At 43.6% G+C, this 22,691-nt stretch overlaps 1 protein-coding gene and 1 long non-coding RNA gene across 2 annotated transcripts in view; both read left to right on the top strand.

Annotated features, from left to right (window-relative positions):
* Positions 1-460: 460 nt before the first annotated feature.
* On the top strand, positions 461-20,454 carry LOC306936081 (kinetochore protein Nuf2-A-like). Its single transcript, XM_079519516.1, has 13 exons — positions 461-694; positions 1,916-1,990; positions 3,095-3,177; positions 4,634-4,695; positions 5,071-5,168; positions 11,459-11,532; positions 11,896-11,989; positions 12,915-12,977; positions 15,564-15,701; positions 16,842-16,982; positions 17,847-18,022; positions 18,687-18,822; positions 20,131-20,454. Exons 1-13 carry the CDS (start codon positions 563-565, stop codon positions 20,245-20,247), a joined length of 1,389 nt encoding a protein of 462 aa, XP_079375642.1. The 5' UTR covers positions 461-562; the 3' UTR covers positions 20,248-20,454.
* Positions 20,455-21,295: 841 nt separating this feature from the next.
* Positions 21,296-22,691, top strand: part of LOC306936091 — a 9,248-nt gene continuing 7,852 nt past the window's right edge. Inside the window, exon 1 of the long non-coding RNA XR_013791459.1 lies at positions 21,296-21,819. This is a non-coding gene — a long non-coding RNA (uncharacterized lncRNA). The remainder of the gene's footprint in view (positions 21,820-22,691) is intronic.

The following is a 22,691-nucleotide window of genomic DNA, read 5'->3' as shown; positions in this document are numbered from 1 at the left end:
CTTATTATAAGCTACTTTAGGCTTTTATTGTTTTGTTTTGTTTGACGTTGCTGTAAATATTGCTGGGTTGCTGTTTATTTATTTTTTAGCTTTGTTTCTAGTGTAGTTGGTTGTGTAATGTTGTTTATTTGTTTAAAACCAGTGGTTCTCAAACATTTTCATGTAAATTAAGGACCGCTGGGAACCCCCAAAATAATTAATATGGATTTGTCCACCGACCCCCATCTGAAAATATGAGTCATTGCGATGCGACACGTTAATGTGAGCTTTGTAGATTGGCTATTTTCCCAAATAGCCAATAAATGTATGCGTAATTAATAATAAAGTACCCATAGACCTCGTTGCTTACATGGCTCTGGTTGCTTATTTCTAACCTGGCAACATGCAGTGGAATGAACGAACGCACCAATCAGATGCTCGGAATTCTCACCAGGAAGAGTATAAAAGTGACAGCGCCACATTTGTTTGCTTTCGCTCTCCTCCGTTTAGCTGGACCACACGGTTTGTTTTGGCTGTCCTTTTAGTTGCTTTCTCTTCAAACAAACAAGTCAACTATTGAAGCATGGCCGCCGCCGAGCAGTTGACCTTCCCCACCTACAAGACCGAGCAGCTGGCGCACTTTTTCCGCACGGAGGTTCTCCTGGAACAAGAAGGGAAACACTTCTCCAAGAGCGACCTGCATCCCGCAGTGAAGGTGGGGTTTTATTTAAACCACTGGTTCCCAAACTTGTTCATGTCAAGGAACCCCAAAATGATACTCATTAGCCCCCGCGGACCACCTATTTGAATAGATATGCCAGGGACCCCCATAATAGAAGAGTTTCATGGCTCTAGCAGTGATTCTCAACCCATTTTTATCTTTTAATGTAACGCTGAGTGTAGGCCTACACTCTCAGAGTTACAGACCATATAAGGGTCCATTTGGTTCCTAACTTTCATTTAGCTGGGTACCCCCTGGAACTCCCCCAGGGACCCATGACCCCACGTTCATCATAATCAGATCTAGAGAGGACACAATTAAATCCACTTTCCCAGTCTAGCCTAGAGACACATCTAGAGTGGCAGTCTAGGGAATTAAAATATCTTGGACATATCCTCTCAGAGGATCGCAGACGGGGATCACAGTGACATCCAAGCAAAATATATATATGCTCAGGCCAGAATGCTTTTAAGAAAATGTTCTGTGTTCAGTAAATGTAAAACGTGCACTGTCACAGTTCAGACTCCAGAGCCCATGTCACCCCCTGCTTTTTCTGGTTTTATCCTCTTGGCAGATTTTGTATTATTGACCTGTCAATTCAACTGTTAACTGAACCCCACACTGGTACTTGGAATGTAGAAGTTGGGGCATTCAGTTATGTTCAATTCTGTTCGACAGATTATAACTGTGAAAATGGCAGATCCACAAGCTCAATGTAAGCCTGTAGATTTGATCAGATACTACAGATGCTGCCAAGAAAATTGTCCTAATAACATACTTCATTCCCAGGTGTTGCCAACGATGTTAATTTAGGCTCTGTTCCAATTAATATGGCAGTCATGCGTTACTATTTATCCCACCGCAGTTCTAGGAAAGCCCTGCTGTGATTGGCCAGTAGTCGTTGTGATTGACAGTTCTCGTTTTTGCGACCAGTCATTAGTCCTACAACTACAACCTATCTCAAACTCTCACCCTAAACCTAACCTCCCACGGGGCAGCACACCTAAACCTAACCTTAACCCATGTCTAACCAATGACTAGTCTAAACTAAGTATGCACCCCCCCCTAAACCTAACCCGAACGGCCTAACCTCAGTAAAACGATGCCTTCCCGGGAGCCAATCGGACACATGGTGAGGCGGGTCTACCCTAGAACGTTGGTGGGATTCATAATCACGCGGCAGTCATTCTCAGACTTTTTAATTTTCCCTTCCAGCCAGAGACGGTGCAGATGTTGTACATGAGGACTTTGCAGCATGTGTTCCGCATCAATCCAGAGTGTCTCCACATGGTAAGTGTTCTTTATTTCATTTTTTTTATTGGGATTTTATTTCATTTTTTTTATTGGGATTATTATACACTGACACCACGCTAGACAGGAACGCCCAAAAACGTCACATCCGGTTTTAGCCTGGGGTAAGAATTTTCTATGGCTGCCAATGCAACTTGGTCCAATCCTTAATCACATACGGACAAACATCTATGCCGATGCTATCTAACTTGCGGAGGTAGCGTGCCTTGTCGGGCAACAGATCTTTCAACGTATGGCATTGCAAATACGTTTGATAATCGCTACTCTGCTCAATATTGTTTTTAAAATGCCGCAAATTGCATTGCAGTGAACGAGCGCAAATCACAACTTCCCCCAGTGGTGGGCGGAGTCACAGTTTGAGGCGCTGTTTACGCGCCGTGGTGTCAGTGTATTAGGCCTACCACCAGTAGAGGTGTTCCGATTCAGGTTTTTTTGGGACTGATCGCGATTGTTTTTCTCTCGATCGGCCAATAACGATCTTGTGCGTACGCCCTAAGGGGAAAATTTTAATATTTCCAAAATTATTATTCTCTCAAAACCCAGGTCAAAACTGTTCCCGTGTGTGGGGGGGGGGGGGGGGGGGGGGAGTTTAGGCCTGTCTGTCACAAAGATGCAAAACGATATTATACTATAGATCTGATTGACTTTTATACCACTTAAATGGTATGAAAGATTGTGTTCTCCAGATCTGGTAAATGTTTGAAATTGTTGTTTCAACATTATCCAAAAAATAATTGCGGTTATCTAAAATAATATTCCGCTTATGTTATGTAATAGCTGCCTGTGACCTACTCGGAGGCACAGGCCATGATCTACATGCCCGACGGTCACGCCCACTTGCCCGAAAAGTGTGTGTGGCTGTGTGGCTGTGTGTGTGTTTTCTGGGGCTGTGTGTGTGTTTTCTGGGGCGGTGTGTGTTTTCTGGGGCTGTGTGTGTGTTTGTGTGTGCTTTCTGGGGCTGTGTGTGTGTGTGTGCTTTCTGGGGCTGTGTGTGTGTGCTTTCTGGGGCTGTGTGTGCTTGCTTTCTGGGGCTGTGCGTTACAAAATGTCATACTTTCGATTGTGATTTTATTTTTTCAAAAGATCCCGATCAATCTCACAGAAGACATCGAAATTCCGGCGTTTCATGAGGCGGCGACTGCTATCCTGAGGCTGTACCATCGCATGTGAGAAAAATGTCCAATCTGTGAATAAATTCCTAACCAAGAAATCTTGTAAAGGTGTAACACCAACACATCTCAAAAAGACTGCAATTCAGTTCCCTAGGGCAGCAGTTCCCAAACCTTTTTTGCCATGCACCCCCTGTTACCTCCCAACCTAGCTGACTCACCAGCTCAGTGGCCTTGTGGTTAGAGTGTCCGCCCTGAGACTGGGAGGTTGGGGTTCAATCCCCGGCCGGGTCATACCAAAGACTCTAAAAATGGGACCCAGTGCCTCCCTGCTTGACACTCAGCATCAAGGGTTGGATTGGGGGTAAGTCCCTGCGACATACTAGCGTCATGTCCAGGGGGTGTACTTGTACATCAAGCTGCCTCACGCTACAGAAACGGGAGATAGGCTCCTGCCCTATGGGCCTCATGGCTCGGCAAGGCTACTTACTACTACTACTAGCTGACTCACCCCCCCACATGGAAATATAAATTGCATAAGCTATATAGAGACATACATTTCCTATTTATCCACATATATGAACCTGAATATGGCATATACTGTATATATGCAGCATAGGCTATATTCTGCATATACTTGCCATATATTGGCATAATATGTTAATATATTTAAAATAAAACCATAGCACCACCATTAGCCTTTTCATGTCACGCACCCCCTAGAAGGCGCCCGCGCACCACAAGGTGTCCACGCACCACAGTTTGGGAACCACTGCCCTAGGGGAATCTGTGACAGCTTCTGAAAGTTGGGGTACCATTAAAGGACCACTTTTCAACCCATCTTCATATAATGGGTCCTCGCTAATAATCATGATAAAATGGCTTTTCTACGCAGTCTGTGTCTCATAAGAGGGCTGTGGGCAGTTCAGAAACCCGTCCACCAGTGACATCATCGTTAGGCAGATTTCTTTTTTTTCGTTTTTTTTTTTTTTTACAAAAGTATAGATTTTTATTATTGTGAGAACGATGGCTTCCATTTTCGGTCCTTATGCAGTCAACAATTTAAAAATAATTCTGCTTTAAGGAGTATGTGGGGTCAAACCAGGGTTTTTTTCATGATTCTGAATCCATTGCAAGAATTTGTTTGCACGAAAAACACTCCTTGGGCTAAACAACGGCCATAGGCACTTTTCCAGGTGACCACAAACAAAATTAACGTAGTAATTCATAACTGTAATGATATTGTGATGTCACTTATCACTGTCTTTTTTCATTGGCACATTTGACTGTTGAGGTTTCAGCCTCCAGGAAGAAACCCTAAATACAAAGTGAAGACATTATTGCACAGAACAACCACACCAAGGGGTCTAATGAAGTACTGTCTGTTACCTCATGAACATAAAAAAAAGAAAGTCACGGCACTCCATCTTTAACAGTTTAACTGGATTTCATTGTGTTCCTCCTATACAGCTTATGTTTGTATCCTAATTTAAATACTAATGTACTCTTTCAGGCGTCTCTTTCTACCTACCTGCCTTGTGTATGACTTCAACCTCAGTGACTTACTGTCTCCAAGTAAGTAACGAGATATATCTATCTCTATCCCATTTTCACCCGGTGCCAATTGCCTAAACTGTAATCCTTGGATCTACTCTCCCCAAACTGAGCTCATGTTGCTTCCTTTAGTCAGTGTATGTTGGGGGGGGGGGCTTTCCCTGGTAGGACATAGTGCTACCAGGGAATAGTGTTATGTTAACCAGTTCCTCTTCCCCCCCCTCCATCAGGTGGTCCGGCTGGCCAGGGGTAGGCAGTATATAGACCAGGATTACTGTGTCTTTAGTGAGGGTACCTACCCCAGGGGACACGGGCAGAACATGTGAACTCCACCCAGATTTGCCTTTTGTATTTCTGCAACAATTCAGCATTTTTTTTTTTTTTTCCTTCTCTCAGAAACAAAGAAAACGGCTCTCATCCTCAGTGGCATCATGAACTATCTTCACTTCAGGAAGCCGAGAGTGGACTTTGTTCGTGAGCACGACGGCAAATTGGTACGTCTGTCATGTTAAGATGGTACAGATGATTTGTAGGTCTGTCATCATGGTATTAAGACTGTACAGATGATTTGAATGTCTGTCGTGATGGTCTCAAGACTGTACAGATGGGCATCCACTATTTCGATGACCAGTGGCAGCAGAATCAAGTGAGGTAACTTGGGTACAGTAGTTCTAATTCTGGACCAGATGGGGAAAATCTGGGGAGAGTGAATTTAATGAATACCAAACAAGTCGCCCCTTTACCAACTCGCCTCGGGCGTACAGCTGGCGGAACTGCACGGCCTGGTATTCCTAAAGTAACCCAAGTAAATTATGCTTAAACGGTTAAACCTAAGCTTATTACTAACCTTAACCTCAGTAAAACTATGCCTAAACTTATTTCTAACGTTATTCTCAGTAAAATAAAGAAAAGAACCACGGCACCGAGCGGTCGGCGGAAAAAAATCGAGGGGCGAGATGGTTTAGGGGCGACCGTACCTCATACCAATTTAAATAACGCTTTACCCTCCTTCAGCTACTATTGATGAGCTGCCATAGAGCGTCGCAGTCCCGCCCCCTTTCATGGCGTTGCCAGGCCCAGGAAATGATTCCCAGTGCATTTTTCCCCGTAGACATTTCAAAAAGTATTTATTTAAAGGCGCTTACGCCCGCGGACAAAGCCAACTCGAGTCGTGACAAATCATGACAGTAAACACTATTTTGGACCAAACGAATAATTACAAAGAAGAAAAACGACAGTGTTTTAACCTGCTGTTTTTCGAGGTGTAAGTCGAGTTGGCTTTGTACGAGGCTTAAAAGGTCTTTAAATAAATACTTTTTTTTAAAGTCTATGTGAATAATGAATGGGGGAATCATTTCCTGGGCCCTGATAGGGGCGGGACTGCGACGCTCTATAGACTAATCCAGAAACGCAGCTTACGTATTTCCTGTAGGCGGACTCGACGTAGCTGCGGGGTTCACCAGGCGCACCTCTTCTACTACAGTGAACGGCAGAGTGACTGATGTTAGTCTGCCTCAAACGTTACTCTTTTACCTGCTTTTTACTAACATTACAAAGATGCCCAGAACATCGAGATGAACCTGTGTCAGAGATGGCGACTCGAGTCGGAGACTCGGACTCGAGTTGGACTCGAGTCCGTGTTTTTGCGACTCGAGACTCTCACTCGGACTTGTCCCTCGGGACCCTCAAAGACTCCAGACTTGACTCGGACTCTTCCCTCAAAGACTTCAGACTTGACTCGGACTCTTCCCTCAAAGACTTCAGACTTGACTCGGACTCGAGCTCAAAGACTCGTGGACAATCTTTGTTTTATATATTAAATATTTGGACGTATTTAATGAACGCGATGCCGACCCTCTCCCGCAAATGAACCGGCTTCATTGAAACTGTTGAAATGGGAGGTTTTCCCCGCGTCCTGCTGCTGGTTGCTGTGTGTGACTGGGCTCACTCAATCATGTGGCACGCCCCAGCCCAGCCACCAACCCCATAAACAAATCCCATCTCTCCTCACATCATCATCCTCAATCATTCACCATCATGGCGACGACGAGTACAACTACTACAACAGCAGCTGCTGCTACAGAAACTTCTCCGGCGTGTGCCCCGGCTATAATTGCTTTCGGCTACACACAGTTTTCACAAAAAGACAAAAACAGAGCCGCGAAATGTAAAGAATGCGGTGTGGTCATTAAAGAAAAGGGGTCTACAACAAGTAACTTTCTTCGTCACCTCAAAACGCACAAGGAGAGGTAAGCTTGTAAATGTCTTACCTTTTTAAGCGTCTCAGCACCAAATCCATGGTTAATCCAATACTCCTACTTGACATTTGCTACTATCAGAATTCACTACTATTATCGTGCTAGTTTAACGTTGTGCTCATGTTTACGTTTGACCAGAGTAATGAGTAATCTAGTAAGAGAGTGGTGACACGCTTTGATCTCGCCGCAAAGCGGGTGCCTATGGGCGATAGTTCCAAACATTGCTCCTATGGCTGGAACTATTCCATTGAGATAGAATGAGCACTTCCGCATTCCATTGTTACAATGAGAGTCAACGTGAGTGTCATTACTCTCTTACTAGATTACTCTGTGTTTGACGAAACAGGAGGCACTGCCTCCTGTTTCGCCAAACGTAAACATGTCCCGTTTATTAGATCAGATCTATCAGATCTATCGACACACCATAACTTGTATGTTTGCTTTTGGGGGTACGTACTGTACGTGCCGCACGTTATTCGTAACGTAAACGTCAGAGGCTAAGATTGGTAACAAAATAATAATAATAACAAAATTAAATATATATATATATATATATATATATATATATATATATATATATATGCATTGCCTGAGTTGTCAGTTATCATCTGTTGGGCCAACAGATAACTGACAACTCAGGCTATATATATATATATATATATATATATATATATATATATATATATATAATTTTATTATTAAAAACGCAACATAGACATGGTGCAACATTATAGAACCATTTATCTCAGAACCTTGATTCACTACAAAAACATGCATATCAATATCATCTTATCCATTATCCAGTTTTTGTGAAATAATTACTAATTGGCAACCACCCATGTTGTTCTCATTCATACAGGTATTCTGAATATGAGAGGGCCAAAAGAGGTTCCTGTGGAGAGGGTCAGAGCAGCCTTGAAGACTTCTATCACCCCAAGAGAAATGGTGTTCAAGTTTACAGCCAGGGCAATCCCAGACAGAAAGCCATTACTGAATCCATAATACAAGACCTCGTCATTTCATGCAACATGCCTCTGTCTTTGGTTGAGAAACCTGGCTTCCGGAACTTCATGTCATTGCTGGAAGAGAAATACAGTATAGTAAGTCGAAACACTATAACCAGACGTCTGAGTGATCTAATAGCAGACAAAGGGGCGAAGATCAAATCCAAATTACAAAAGGCAGACACTGTCTGTGACTGTGGACATCTGGACTGACAGAAGCATGCGTGGGTTTCTAGGTGTAACAGCCCACTTCATGGAAATAGAGAAGGACAAATCAAGGCTGCAGTCAGTTCTCTTAAGTTGTGATAGATTCCAAGGTTCACACACTGGAGAAAGAATCAGTGAAAAATTTGAGGAGATATGTGACAAGTTTAATATAAAACACAAATTAGATTACATTATCTCTGACAATGCCTCAAATATGAAGGCCTTCACAGTATGTTTCCCCTCAGCACTGGCAGCAGCTGCTGAGAGGGGTGAGTCAGATGATGAGGGGGAAGCTGACGATGTTCAAGATGAAGATGCAGGTGTAAATGGCGACTTATGGGAAGATCTGAATGAAGACCTCCAACAGGAAGTGGACACCATCCAGAGCAGCTGCAGGCAACAGCGGCTTCAATGCTTTGCCCATACATTGCAGCTTGTCGTGCGTGATGGACTTAAAGAGACCAAAATAATGAATTGTGCAATGGCAAAGGTGACAAAATTCTGCAGTTTACTTCATTCAAGTTGTTCACTTAAGGAAGCCTTTGAGAGAGAGTATGGGCCCAATCGCAGCATACCCTCTGCTGTATCAACTCGCTGGAATTCAACACTCCGCCTTGTAGAGGCTGTCACTGACCTTGATCCCCAAAGCCTCAACACTCTCCTGGAAGAACAAGGACAAAAAAACCTGTGCCTAACAGGTAGAGAGTTGACCCAGCTGAAAGAGCTTGTGGAAATTCTGTCCCCGTTTCTTCAAGCAACAGATCTCACACAAGGGGAGAAAGTGGCAACTATCAGTAAGGCTCTCCCTTCCATACTAAACATCAATAGCCACCTCAACAGTATGATGAAGAAGGCACGTCATCTGCTTGGTTTAGTGAAAGCACTACAGAAGTCCCTCAAAGAACGCTTTCAGGGGATATTTGTAAATGTCAAAATGGATGACGCCGACAAACCCGCTGGAGAGCTTCCCTTTGGAGATGTGGTCTATATGATGTCTGCACTACTGGACCCAACATTCTGCTTCTTTTGGCTGGAAGAGGATGTCCTCGCACCAGATGATGTCAAGAAAGATCTTAAGGAGATGATAATGGGTAGGTAAAAAATAAAAATGCACACTATTTATCTTCACTATTATCACAGTATATGCACCAATAATATCAAATTTATTTAGTCTTATCATAGCTTAATTAACTTATAGATTCATCATTAATTTAACCATAATCTTTGTGTGTCTTTGTGGATATTTTTCAGATCTTGTCTTGGGTGAGGCCTGTCAAGTCACCATACGACAAGAGAGCAGCAGTGGAGAAGATAAAGAGCCTTCACCAACACCTGCAAAAGTTCCACGCCTTTTCTCTGGCTACCGGAAGAAAAGCAGCAAGAAAGAAACAGACCCACGCTCATCTGTCAAGGCTGAACTCAAACGCTACATCCAGGTGTCAGAGTCCTCTGAAGAAGAAGCGGCGTGTCTGGATTTCTGGTTTAGTCATGCAAAGGTCTTCCCCAGAATCTATTCTGTGGCTATGAGAGTGCTTAGTGTCCCTGCTACCAGTGCACCAGTGGAGAGGATATTTAGCCACGGAGGTATTATAATGCGCCCGCACAGAGCTAGGCTTAGTGCAACAAACCTGGCAAGCTTGATCTTTTTTAAATGTAACGAGCATATTCTTGCATAAATCATTTCAAGGTCTTTCAAGACCTACTGTATGAGCCTAGTACAGAGCCTAGTACACCTTTACCATTAACCATTCTAATTGCTTTCATAAAAGAGCTTGGGTAGTGGAAGGACATTGTCAAATAGCAGTCAGGGTTGACTTTATTTTATTTTTATGTACCCACTCATGTTCTATAATTCAAGGTCTGCTGCCTGCCACTAGAGGTCACCAGAATATAGTTCATAAATGTAACTTCTTTGTTACTCAAAACCAGTTTGTTTCATAGTAGTATGTATTACTGAATGATGAATACTGTGATTCTATTGAAAACTTTAGTGTATTAAGAGTCAAGAGAAGGTCTGACATTATTGTGGGTGTTTAATTTTACAGCACGTTTTATTTATTTTATTGCATTATTCTTTTAAGGCCCGCTAGGCTGTCATCAGTTTGTTTTGCATTATGCAAATAGTATGCACTGCAGTAACTTTATCTTTCAGAAACAAATCTGAATTAAAGGAAATAATATATAACATATAATGTTATAGGAATAAAGATGATACTGCTATACAAGTGTTTTTTTTTTAATATCATATTGCTATAGAAAGTTAAGAACTGATAATCATAACTACAGTACAGTACATTCTTTTTTTCTTTTTTTTTATATATATAAATATATACACGAGGGAAAACGGAGACTTCAGACTCGACTCGGACTCTTGGTCAAAGACTCGGGACTCGACTCGGACTCTCGGACTCGCTGTCAAAAGACTCGGGACTCGACTCGGACTTGCTGTCAGAAGACTCGGGACTCGACTCGGACTCTCGGACTCGCTGTCAAAAGACTCGGGACTCGACTCGGACTCGCTGTCAGAAGACTCGGGACTCGACTCGGACTCTCGGACTCGCTGTCAAAAGACTCGGGACTCGACTCGGACTTGCTGTCAGAAGACTCCAGACTCGACTCGGACTCCAGTTCCGAGACTCGTGGGCATCTCTGACCTGTGTAGTTTATGGCTGCTCCAACAGTAGTGGCAACATAAAAAAAAAAGAAGAAAAAAACGGAATGTCAAAATATCCACCACGGTGGCTGAGACCAGAGCCATTGAGTAATGGTTGAGACGAAGCAGTGAAAGGTCCTGAAAGATACATAATGTCGGTATTACCCAATACCCAATCTTTCTGTTTTATGAACACACGGCTGCTGTATTTTATACCTCATACTAAGCATTTAAAGTATGAGGTATAAAGTACAGCAGCCTTGTGGATATTTTGGCATTCTGTTTTTTTTTTGTAATGTTGCCACTACTGTTGGCGCAGCCATAAACAACACAGGTTCATCCCAATGTTCTGGGCATCTTTGTAATGTTAGTGTTAGTAAAAAGCAGGTAAAGGAGTAATGTTTGAGCAGACTCTACCATTCAATGTAGCAGAAGATGTGCAGGTTTACCCCGCAGCTACGTCAGCGCCGCCTACAGGAAATACGTAAGCAGTGACCATGAGACCCGTTTCTGGATTCGTCTATAGAGCTGGGCAGTTGATCTCTCAGCAGTCGAGCAAATGGTAGTTGGCAGCCGTCCCATAGTGAAACTGCTGCTTGATTCGAGTTAAGCAGCAAATGTAATTTTAGTTGAAATGGAGTTGTACTACTTTGTTTTCCCAGAGGGCAGATAAGGACCGTTTCCAAGGCCTGACCAGAGGCGTTAAAGACGCCGAGAGGAAGCTGGTGATACTAAAGTAAGTCATTGGAGAAGCAGAGGAAGCTCAGGACACTGACTTAAAGTCATTTGCTGTACTTTCATTTGGGCAGTTTTGTTCACTTTGTTAAATATGGGCCTCAAGACTGACTGTGAGAAAGGGAAAACTTGACCCGATTAACTACTGGCTGTCAAATTTAAGTGACCTCAAGTTATTTTGCTCCAATGTATTTTCACTGTATGATAACTTGGATCGTATATAGGGCATAGTCTGTCACACAACCTGGTAAAGTATTTGGCAAATGAGCCATATTTCAGGGTCCTCCTGTTGAAAAATTGGTGTTTTCCCAGACCAATGAGTTGTGTGTGTGTGTGTGTGTGTGTGTGTGTGTGTAATGTTTAGGACAATTCCTCCAGAGCAGCAGGCTGAGGCCAAAGAGCTAAAATCTGCACTCACTGAACAGCATTCCACCAATGCACACACTTACAAACAAGTGGTAAGTAGTAGGCTCGTAATTAACTGTCTAGGTACCCCGACGATTTATTCACAGGGCCGCGACGCGATTATAAATCGATCACTCGATGCATCTCGATTCCAATACATGATTTATGCCCCCCCCCCCCCCCCTGTGTGACTAATAATCAAAGTGCTTTCTAATGATCTATAATGACAACAGATTAATTTACTTGTATTGCACTACAAACATACATTAAGCAGCTTTCTTTAAAGAATTATGAATTCTGTACCAAGATACAAAAATGTATTTTGACATTTGTGAATCGATTAATGTATGAATCGATTTAGTTTTTCACCCCTAGTAGGTGGCAATAGAGCGTCGCAGTCCTGCCCTCTTTCATGACGACGCCAGGGCCCAGGAAATGATTCCCAATGCATTTTTCCCATAGACATTTCAAAAAGTATTTAAGACTGTTACGCCGCGGACCAAGCCAACTCGAGTCGTGACAACTCATGACAACAAACACAATATTTTGGACCAAACAAATAATTACAAAGAAGACAAACAACAAAAAGTGTTGTAACCTGCTGTTTTTTCCTTCTTTCTAATTATTTGTTCTGCCCAAAAAATGGTGTTTGTTGTCATGATTTGTCACAACTCGAGTTGGCTTTGTCCGCGGCGTAAACGTCTTTAAATAAATACTTTTTGAAATGTCTGAGGAAAATGAACGGAGAATCATTTCCTGGGCCCTAGTAGGGGGTGGGACTGCGACGCTCTATAGAACAAGCTTGGTTCCCAAACTTCTGTGACCCCTCCCTCCTTGGAAAAGAATAAATATTTGAACTGGGAACAGGCACTTGCAATTTTGTGTTGAGGCAGTACATTTAGGCAGTACATTGACTGTGTGCCACAGATAAACAATGTGATGTCGCGATACTGACATGACTTATGTTTTTCCTTCCAGAATGCAGTGAAAGATTCCGTCGCGGAGTGGAAGAGCAAGCGTGCAGAGCGGACTCAGGCCCTGGTACGTACATATGTCGGATGTTTGACTCAGGCCCTGGTACGTACATATGTCAGATGTTTGACTCAGGCCCTGGTACGTACATATGTCTGATGTTTGACTCAGGCCCTGGTACGTACATATGTCGGATGTTTGACTCAGGCCCTGATACAATAGATGTTTGACTCAGGCCCTGATACGTGTCGATATATGTTTGACTCAGGCCCTGATACGTGTCGATAGATGTTTGACTCGGGCCCTGATACGTGTCGATAGATGTTTGACTCAGGCCCTGATATGTGTCCATAGATGTTTGACTCAGGCCCTGATACGTGTCGATAGATGTTTGACTCAGGCCCTGATACGTGTCGATAGATGTTTGACTCGGGCCCTGATATGTGTCGATAGATGTTTGACTCAGGCCCTGATACGTGTCGATAGATGTTTGACTCGGGCCCTGATATGTGTCGATAGATGTTTGACTCAGGCCCTGATACGTGTCGATAGATGTTTGACTCAGGCCCTGATGCGTGTCAATAGATGTTTGACTCAGGCCCTGATACGTGTCGATAGATGTTTGACTCAGGCCCTGATGCGTGTCAATATATGTTTGACTCAGGCCCTGATACGTGTCCATATATGTTTGACTCAGGCCCTGATACGTGTCGATAGATGTTTGACTCCGGCCCTGATGCGTGTCGATAGGTGTTTGACTCAGGCCCTGATACGTGTCGCTAGATGTTTGACTCAGGCCCTGATACGTGTCAATATATGTTTGACTCAGGCCCTGATACGTGTCGATAGATGTTTGACTCAGGCCCTGATACGTGTCAGTTAGGGATGCCAACAACTGGCCATCAGCCAAATCGATTGATTGATACCCCCACCCTTTTGTTATGTGATTTTTTTTTTATAAATAAATGTCACATAAAACTTATATTATGCACATGCCATGGTCACACAGCGGACTGACCTCATGCTCCCTTCTATGCATGAGGAGTCCAAGCTGCTTCTTTTCACCTGACGGGGGGGGGGGGGAGAGTTTCCCCGGCCGAACGTAGCGTGTGTAAGGAACACGTTATTCCGACCAGTTCCTTTCCCCTCCTTCAGGCGCCCTGGCTGACCAGGAGGCGGTAGTTTAGAGACTAGGATTACTGCATGTTTTTTGTGAGGGTACCTACCATAGGGGACGCAGGGACATGCAACATGCAAACTCACAGAAAAGCCCTTTCACCAACCCCGCCTCGGGTATAGGCACTGATGCGGAGGAGAGAACATGACCACAGCGTCCCCAGCCTGGAATCGAAGTAATATTTAGAATTGACATTGTTGCAATACGGTTTTATATTTTTACTGTACAATTTTAAATAATTACACTGAAGTGAGGGCACGGCACCTTTTTTTTTTATTGATCAATTTGCATGTCCTCAGCCTTGTAAGAAAATGTGTGAAAGATTTCACGTAAATTGCATGCTGTGTTCATGATTTGAGGCTTTTGTTCAAAACGGGACAATCTTGCAAACTGTGAAAGCCAATTATAGCCAATTAGGATGGAATATGAAATATCGGACAGATCCAACTTGAGCACATGACCATAGAGATACTGTGTAATGATTTGTGAGATTTTTGGACAGAATCTGGAGGAGTAATATCAAAAAATGTGTTTTACAAAAGTCGGCTTCCTGGTGGCGCTATAAAAGGCAGATGCGGAAAATACAGGTCAAAGGTTTGTCCTTGGCCTCTAGGGAGTGTGCATGCAACGTTTCACGCAGATCGGTGCAGTTTTAGGTAAAAAATGTGAAAAGCTGCCTCATGGTGGCGCTATAACAGGCCGTTCTGGAAAATGTGGGGCAGAGGTTCCTCGTTGGCATCCAGGGAGTGTGTGCAAAGTTTGGCATCGACCGGGTTAACGGTGCCGGAGATTAGCTGGTAACAGACGGACGGACACACACACACACACACACACACACACACACACACACGGAGTGCAAAACATACCCCATGCCGTCGGCCTGGTGGAGACAATAACAATATGTACAATAGATAAAAAGGAAACTAGTTTCTATGGGAATTTTACCTCCCCTTGTGGTCTATTTTCAGGCCAGTTTTGGAGGGAAAAAAGGTGATTCACATCTTTTAGTGGATGGTGAGGTGAAAGAGAATTTCCCCATATATTATTTTGGTGGTACCAGATCATTGTCGTGCCCCCTACTATTGTGGGTTTACTCACTTTGGAGAAGTTGGTCAGGCATGAGGGTTAGTATAATTGAGTGCACTCAATTTTTTTGACCCTTTTGACTATCTTGAATACCAAACCCATTTGTTCTCGTTTGAATGTGACTGTGCCCCTAGACCCAAGCTGAAGGTTCTTGTTTGAATGTGACTGTGCCCCCAGACCCAAGCTGAAGGTTCTTGTTTGAATGTGACTGTGCCCCCAGACCCAAGCTGAAGGTTCTTGTTTGAATGTGACTGTGCCCCCAGACCCAAGCTGAAGGTTCTTGTTTGAATGTGACTGTGCCCCCAGACCCAAGCTGACGGTTCTTGTTTGAATGTGACTGTGCCCCCAGACCCAAGCTGAAGGTTCTTGTTTGAATGTGACTGTGCCCCCAGACCAAGCTGAAGGTTGCTGTCAGCACCAGGTACGAAGACAACGCGGCCATCCAGTCTCAGATCCTGGAGTCTCCAGAGGAGCTGAAGCTGGAGATGGATAAGATGAAGCAGACCGTGAAGAGCATCAAGGCTGCCACGGTCAGTAGGGAGGGACGGGATCAGATGGTACAGTGGCACGATTATCAGAGTTCCCACAGTCATGAAAGTGTGGGAACCTGGGATTCTGCTAAAAGGATAACAGAAAAACACCTTGTTTCAATTTGTGTGTGTGTTTTACACAAATGACACAACTTTGCCTAAAAGTGCCCATAGCGGTCATCACAAATGTGATGAGGTCAGCACATTAGGGTGGCTATGGCTGAATTTAGCCCAAGGAGTGTTTTCATGCAAAACTAATGCTTGAAATGGATTCAGCATCATGACCCCCCCCCCCCCCCCCCCCTTGTTTGACATGTCACATGCTACTTGAAGCATAATACATTTTTTGGACTTTTGCCTTATATTGGTGGTTAACCCATTTTGGGAGGGAACCCCTTTTGGTGTTAGTGTTACGCTTTAGCTATTTAAAAATAGCAGATCTACAAGCTCATAGCGCGCCACTCGGTGGCGCGCCATGAGCTTGTAGATCTGCTATTTTAAAAAAATCGAACAACCACTGACATAGCTTTTTCAGAAAACTGTCAGGATGTAGAAGACATTTTTTGAATCTGATCTCGGGTCAAAATGGGTAAATGGTACCCCAACCTTCAGCAGCTGTCACAAAGTTTCCCAAGGGAGTTGGGTTGGAACAGCGGATTCGACCATTATCTCTGTATTGGATAGGCGAAATCATCCGTTATCAGCACCTTTCAATAGGGCCAATATGGCCATACTGTCATACTCACCCTTGGCTGAACGTGTCATTTCCAACTCTATTGTCGGGTCTGGTGGCCGTCGTGCCTCGCTCGGCTAGAGCCTCGCTCGGCGGTGCCTCACGTGGCTCAAGGCCACCAGACACGGCACGCCGCCGTCATTGACATTATCACCCGTCACAATAGGTGATAATGACGTACTGAAACGGTGAGTATGCCAGTTTGGCCCTATTGAAAGGTGCTGATAACGGATGATTTCGCCTATCCAATACAGAGATAACGGTCGAATGGGGTGGTTGGAACAAATGTATATGTTATAGTAGACATCTTTTATGAACACATTTGTGAAGAAAGCTAGTGGTAAGCATTCATTTTTTAATTTAGCAGCTTTGACACACATTTTTCTAATTTTCTCTAACTATACCAGGTAACGTCAGATGAGTTTGTGGTGGAGCTTCAGAGCAAGGCCCAGATTCTGGACCACGGCGACTCTGAGGTGCAGCTCATCTGCAGCCTCCTGCAAGACCTGCACACTGGCCTGGAGACCGGCAAGCAGGATGTGCTGGAGGTGAGCGCCGATGGGAGAACTACTCGCGTTTTTACTTAAGTAAAAGTATCAATACAACGATATAGAAATGCTCGGTTGGTAAGTAAAAGTGTGCCAGTCAAATTTTTACTTCAGTTAAAGTACAAAAAAGAATGTATTGATGCCAAAATAATATTTATCTTTTGATAATGGCAGATGTACAAGCTCGGCTATTTAATATTTTTTTTGCTGGATGTGTGTAGACGTCCTTTCTAATCAAGCCGCAGGAGGCCTTGGACGTGTGTATACAAGTCTTTAGGGCTTTTTTTATTGATATAAAACGATGTATTTATTGTTCTCTCCTACACCGTACTCCTTGTGTTTGGTGCATGCTGCGCTGCCGTTCACTTCCTTGTTTACGGCTCCAAAAGAATGGCTCGTAACTCCTAATCTACGGAGCTCTCCATGGTTTTGACCAAAAGGACAATAATAATCATGATTATGTACTCTATAGCGCGGTATGCCTTACACAACCGTGGCATTGCGGTTAATGCACCCAGCGCTAGTGTTCTCAGGTGTGTGTGTGTGTGTGTGTGTGTGTGTGTGTGTGTGTGCGTGTGGGGGTGTGCGTGTGGGGGTGTGTGGGGGTGTGGGGGTGTGTAGGTGGATAAAAGCGTTGTTTGTGTTAGGGCATTAAGCATTTTTTTTTCTTTTTCCTGATTTTGTAGACCTCAAGATCAGGTAGATTATAGTTAGTCACCAATGTACACAGTTTTTAAATGTACACTTATTTCCAAAATAAATAATACATAATAGGTAGTTAAACAACTAGTAAAAATGACAAGTGAATGCCCTAGTCTGTGTCTAGGTGGATAAAAGCGTGGTTTCTGTGTGCGTGGTTTTTAGGTGGATAAACGCGTGTCGGAGTTGGAGAGGCAGCAGAAGGCGATGAAGAGCCTGGCCACGGAGATGGACAGGGAGAAGAGGTCGGATGCCATGAAGCTGGACAAGCTGTCCAAACAGCGGCTCCGCAGGAAGAACATGAGGGAGACGGCGGAGTGCCACATCCAGTCTGTCATGAAGTACGTACAACGGTGTCCTCTTTTTAGAGTGTCGGTAGTCTTGTGACGCCAGACAACTATTCCACAATCTCCGAATGCTATAGAGTCTGGAACTACACCTCTGAAATCCGAGTACTCTATGTATAAATATGTAAATTATCTTTAGAGCTTATTTTTGTAATTCCTTTTCTGATAAGCAGTAAGCTATATATGCCTAGATGATTTCTATTTATATTAGGATAAGTTTGCGCAACTGTAAAGACGAAACTGAAGTGGGGAGGAGGCTCCATTTCTACTCATGATAGCTCTTCGTTGCTCCAGACTGTATGATGGAAGCATGTTGCTCCAGACTGTATGATAGCTCTTCGGTGCTCCAGACTGTATGATAGCTCTTCGTTGCTCCAGACTGTATGATGGAAGCATTTGAAAATTGCCAGAAGCAACAGTCTGACAACGCGAGACTGAGTGTCAGGGACTTTCAACACTTCTCAATCAAGCTCCATTATTGTGCATTTGAGCCACGCGGACCACGATTTGATGAGACCTGGCCTGTCAGACCCACTTGGATTTTTTTTTCGTGTTTTTATTAAAAAGTAATTCAATGTTTGTAGTCTTTTATGTGATCATCCCGAAAGGTCGGCGCACAATAAAACGTGTTCTTGGTGAAATGTCTTGTCCGCAACAGGAAGTGTGACCTGTACCCTGAAAAGCAAGAGGAAATGGATGACTACATCCGGACAATCAACAACGAGATGCAGCCGCTAAAGGCGAAGATCCAGATCATGGTGGACACTTGCAGCAACGGCACGCGTAAGGCACAGGTGCGTATCAAACAATGACACGCGTAAGGCACAGGTGCGTATCAAACAATGACACGCGTAAGGCACAGGTGCGTATCAAACAATGACATGCATAAGGCACAGGTATGGTGACTTTCACGACTTTTGGTAAGCCCTTAGACAGTTTTATAAGAGCCATGCAACATCTTAGTAACAGTTTATTTATTTACCCACTGATAATGGGAACCTCTTTAAACAGGCATGTGACGTGTATTAAACTGAAAGCATGGTTTAAATCTGCCCACTGATACAAGACAGAGTCCATCCTTTACATCTTTTAAACCTATAAAACATGGACAATCAAACTTAAGTTTGATTGTAAATGAGCTAAAATGTTTCTTTCGTGGATGTCCTTGTATTAGAGAAACTGTTGGATGGCATTTACACCGCCTTCTAATGAGAGCACAAAATCTCTCTTGGAAGAGCCACCCATCGACTAATCTAATATACGGCAACCTTCCCCGTGTTTCTTCACTAGTCCGATCCAGAAGAACACAGTTTGCCGGCCACCGCTACAGAGCGAGCCAGTGCCACCCGATCCCCACCTTATCAATCCATTGAATTGTCAAGTTGTCATGAATTGTCACTCATTCGTCTGGGCCCAGTAGATCCCTACTGGCCTACCTACAGAGCTGACAATGAGGTTATATCTTCCCTTCTCTGAAATCCTGCCTCAAAGCAGACCAGAGGTAGAAAACTGTTGTTCCCTGATGTCATCGCTAGGGACACGTGCATCAGTAAGCAGGAACTGGGGATGGCAATGAAGGACCGGAAAGTCTGGCATTGTGGAATCCATGATCTCGAATGCAGTCGCAAAATTGTGATGTCAAAACATCAGGCCTTTTTTTTTTTTTTTTTTTTTTTGAAGGCATAAATTATGGTTTCACCACGCTTTTAATGCTTTGCTTTTGCTTACAACATGTCACAAATTGTGTTGTAAGCCAACGTAACCTTCGTCTTCAATGTTTGAAGTCACAAACATTGAAGTCGAACGTGAGGACGCACATTCTGATTGGCCATTGCCAATGCCATTAACAATAAAGATAATTTAATGTTTTGTCACCGTTTGTTTTACATCACCTAATCATAGCAACATGAGTTGGACTTTAATATATTAGCGCCCCTCACTTCACATGGGTGTGATTTCTTTTTTGTATTAATATATATATATATATATATATATATATATATATATATATATATATATATATGGACACAATCAAATAATTTGATTGAGCTATCATGTGATATTTGTGACGGTTCAACTGACGGAAGCGTCTTGTGTTGCAGGACGTGTATGTCCGGCTGTCTGCCGCTCTGGATCGGCTGCACAAGAGCATCGAGGCCAGCCAGGATGAGATTCATCTGACCCTCCAGGGCCAAGGAAAACAAGGCCAGCCAAGATGAGATTCATCTGACCCTCCAGGGCCAAGGAAAACAAGGCCAGCCAAGATGAGATTCATCTGACCCTCCAGGGCCAAGGAAAACAATGAGTGTTTATTTCAGCCAAGATGAGATTCACCTGACCCTCCAGGGCCAAGGAAAACAATGAGTGTTTATTTCCCAAGTCTTTTGTACGTCTTGTTTTTTTTGTACAATAAATTTTGCATTTGAAAAAAATTGTTTGTCACAAGATATAACGGCACGATTTCCATTACAGTGTTTAACCCATTAAAACCGGGGAAAGTATCCACGGGACGGGTGGCTAGAGTGGGACTCTTACTGTATTTGTGTGTTTATTTGGGAATGCTCTGGAGGTTATGTTGTGGGACAGGACTGTTCCTGCAGGCTGTATTGGTGGTGGGTGGGTTGGGGGTACACTCATGCTACAGGGTGGTTGGCACACGCACTGTTCTCCAATGTGTAAAAGTACCAATACTGCAATATAAATATACTGTTACAGAGCACTGAGGGGGCAGGTGCACACGTGCGTGCCTATTTTTGTGGGGGTCCCGCTTGCCATTTCGCACAATTCCACCCACTTGGCCAATGTCATTGGACAGTAAAATAAGCAATACGTTCTCATTGCCATGTAAAAATGGCCACGTATGTTGGGCAGTAAAAGGGCAGCTGGTGCCCAAGTAGCAACTAACGGGCTGAGTGTAATTCAAAAGTGCAAATCAAAATATACCAAAAATGGAGAATGTATTGGAAATGGGGTGTAGGCTACATGTTTTCTCGATGGAAACCTTTGGTTTAATAAAAAGATTCTGAAGGATTGTAGCCATCAGTCTAATCGGCTAAGCTGTTTTTTCAATAATGACATGGCTGGATGTGTAGACTCTAGACTAGAGCAGTGGTTTTCAACCATTTTAATATCGTGGACCATTATTTATTCTGTATTTATTATTATACCATTATTTACCATGACATTCTGCGTGAACCCCACAGTCTCATAGAGCTATAAAGGAGGGGGGAACCCACGCAGGGTAGCAGTATGTTTCAGTCCGGACGAGAGAGGGCGGAGCAGTGAGATTCAGTGTTCATCATATTTACGTTTGCACTGCAGTGCACACTGCACAGCCCTGCTGTCCTGTGTGTAACTTGTGCCTTAAAGGTCCTATCTGACACGCCCCGAAAATATTGCTGATACTGTACATCAAGTTTAAATAAATCTAACGCTAATGCTAAGCTAGTTTACAGTCTAGACTAGAGCCGGGATGCGAACCTTGCAGCAACAACAACAAAAAAGATCATCTTGATTCTGTGTTCATGGTCTGCTGTTTTCAACTCCGAGACACAAAAAAGAGGACAGCTAGTCCTAGTTCGTTCTTCTGGATACGTGGGATGAAAACAGTGAGTGGACTGATCAGAGTTACCCTGCTTTAGCCTGCTAACTAGCACTGGACCAGGGCTACCTGCTAACTAGCACTAGACCAGGGCTACCTGCTCACTAGCACTGGACCAGGGCTACATGCTAACCTGCTACAATACCTGCACTGACTGTTGGCACTGCAGGCAGTATCCAGGGACATTAAGGTACAACACTTAGATTTTTGCACACTGTGTGTGTGTGTGTGTGTGTGTGTGTGTGTGTGTGTGTAGAGAGGGAGTTCACAGTGAATTGGGGGTGATAAATTGTAGCCTCGCGCAGCCTTCCTTTATCTGCCTTTGCAATGCATAAGTGATAAAGATAATGGAGGTTCTGCAAAACTGTGGAGGCCGCCCTAGGTATGGTATAGGTATGGTTGAAAACTTGAATAATTGATTGGTTTTCAACCTTTACCTATACGTATCCAATATTTGAGTCTGTGCAAACGGACCACTAGAGGGCGCTCCCAACGCGTTTGCACAGCTTTTTGAAAGAGGACAATTCTCCATATTCAGACCGCAGCCATCTTGCCAGCAAGGTGATACCTAGGTGACGCGTACCATAGATATATATATATAAACTCTAGATGGCTCAAGGCGGAGTTTCTGACATCGTTCACCCGGCAGCCATCGTACTTCGGGGCTACAGTAAAGTATGTTCAATGGCAGCTCAAACAGAAACAGTCATAACTCGCTCAAATCGTGACGGATTTACAAACGCGTTGGTATATTACAAACGTCAACGTGGCTATGATTCAGGACGCTTATCTGCTTAATTTATTTTTTTATATGAACGTCGTATAAAAGCACATACGTATGCGGACGTCTCTGACGTTTATAACAAACCAAACCGTTTGAAAATCGGTTGAAAATGGAGCAAGTTATGGTCATTTAAGAGTACATGCCCCATAGACAAAATGTTATGTGGCCCGAGGTAAGATGGCCACCACGTAACGACGTCGCTCTCCATTGGCCAACAGCGCGGGTGAGCTATCTAGAGTTTATATATATGTATCTATGACGCGTACTTCCCATAGAGA

Source organism: Electrona antarctica (assembly GCF_951216825.1).
Source record: "Electrona antarctica genome assembly, chromosome: 14".
Lineage (NCBI taxonomy): Eukaryota > Metazoa > Chordata > Actinopteri > Myctophiformes > Myctophidae > Electrona > Electrona antarctica.
The sequence above is the reverse complement of the archived record's forward strand: the minus strand, read 5'-3'. Positions and strand labels throughout refer to the sequence as shown.

Bases quoted from the DNA above. Each gene is read 5' to 3' on its own strand.
- LOC306936081 (XM_079519516.1), top strand. From the start codon at position 563: ATGGCCGCCGCCGAGCAGTTGACCTTCCCCACCTACAAGACCGAGCAG. The intron at 5,169-11,458 runs GTACGTCTGTCA...TTGTTTTCCCAG, and splicing joins GTGAGCACGACGGCAAATTG to AGGGCAGATAAGGACCGTTT. The intron at 16,983-17,846 runs GTGAGCGCCGAT...CGTGGTTTTTAG, and splicing joins GCAAGCAGGATGTGCTGGAG to GTGGATAAACGCGTGTCGGA.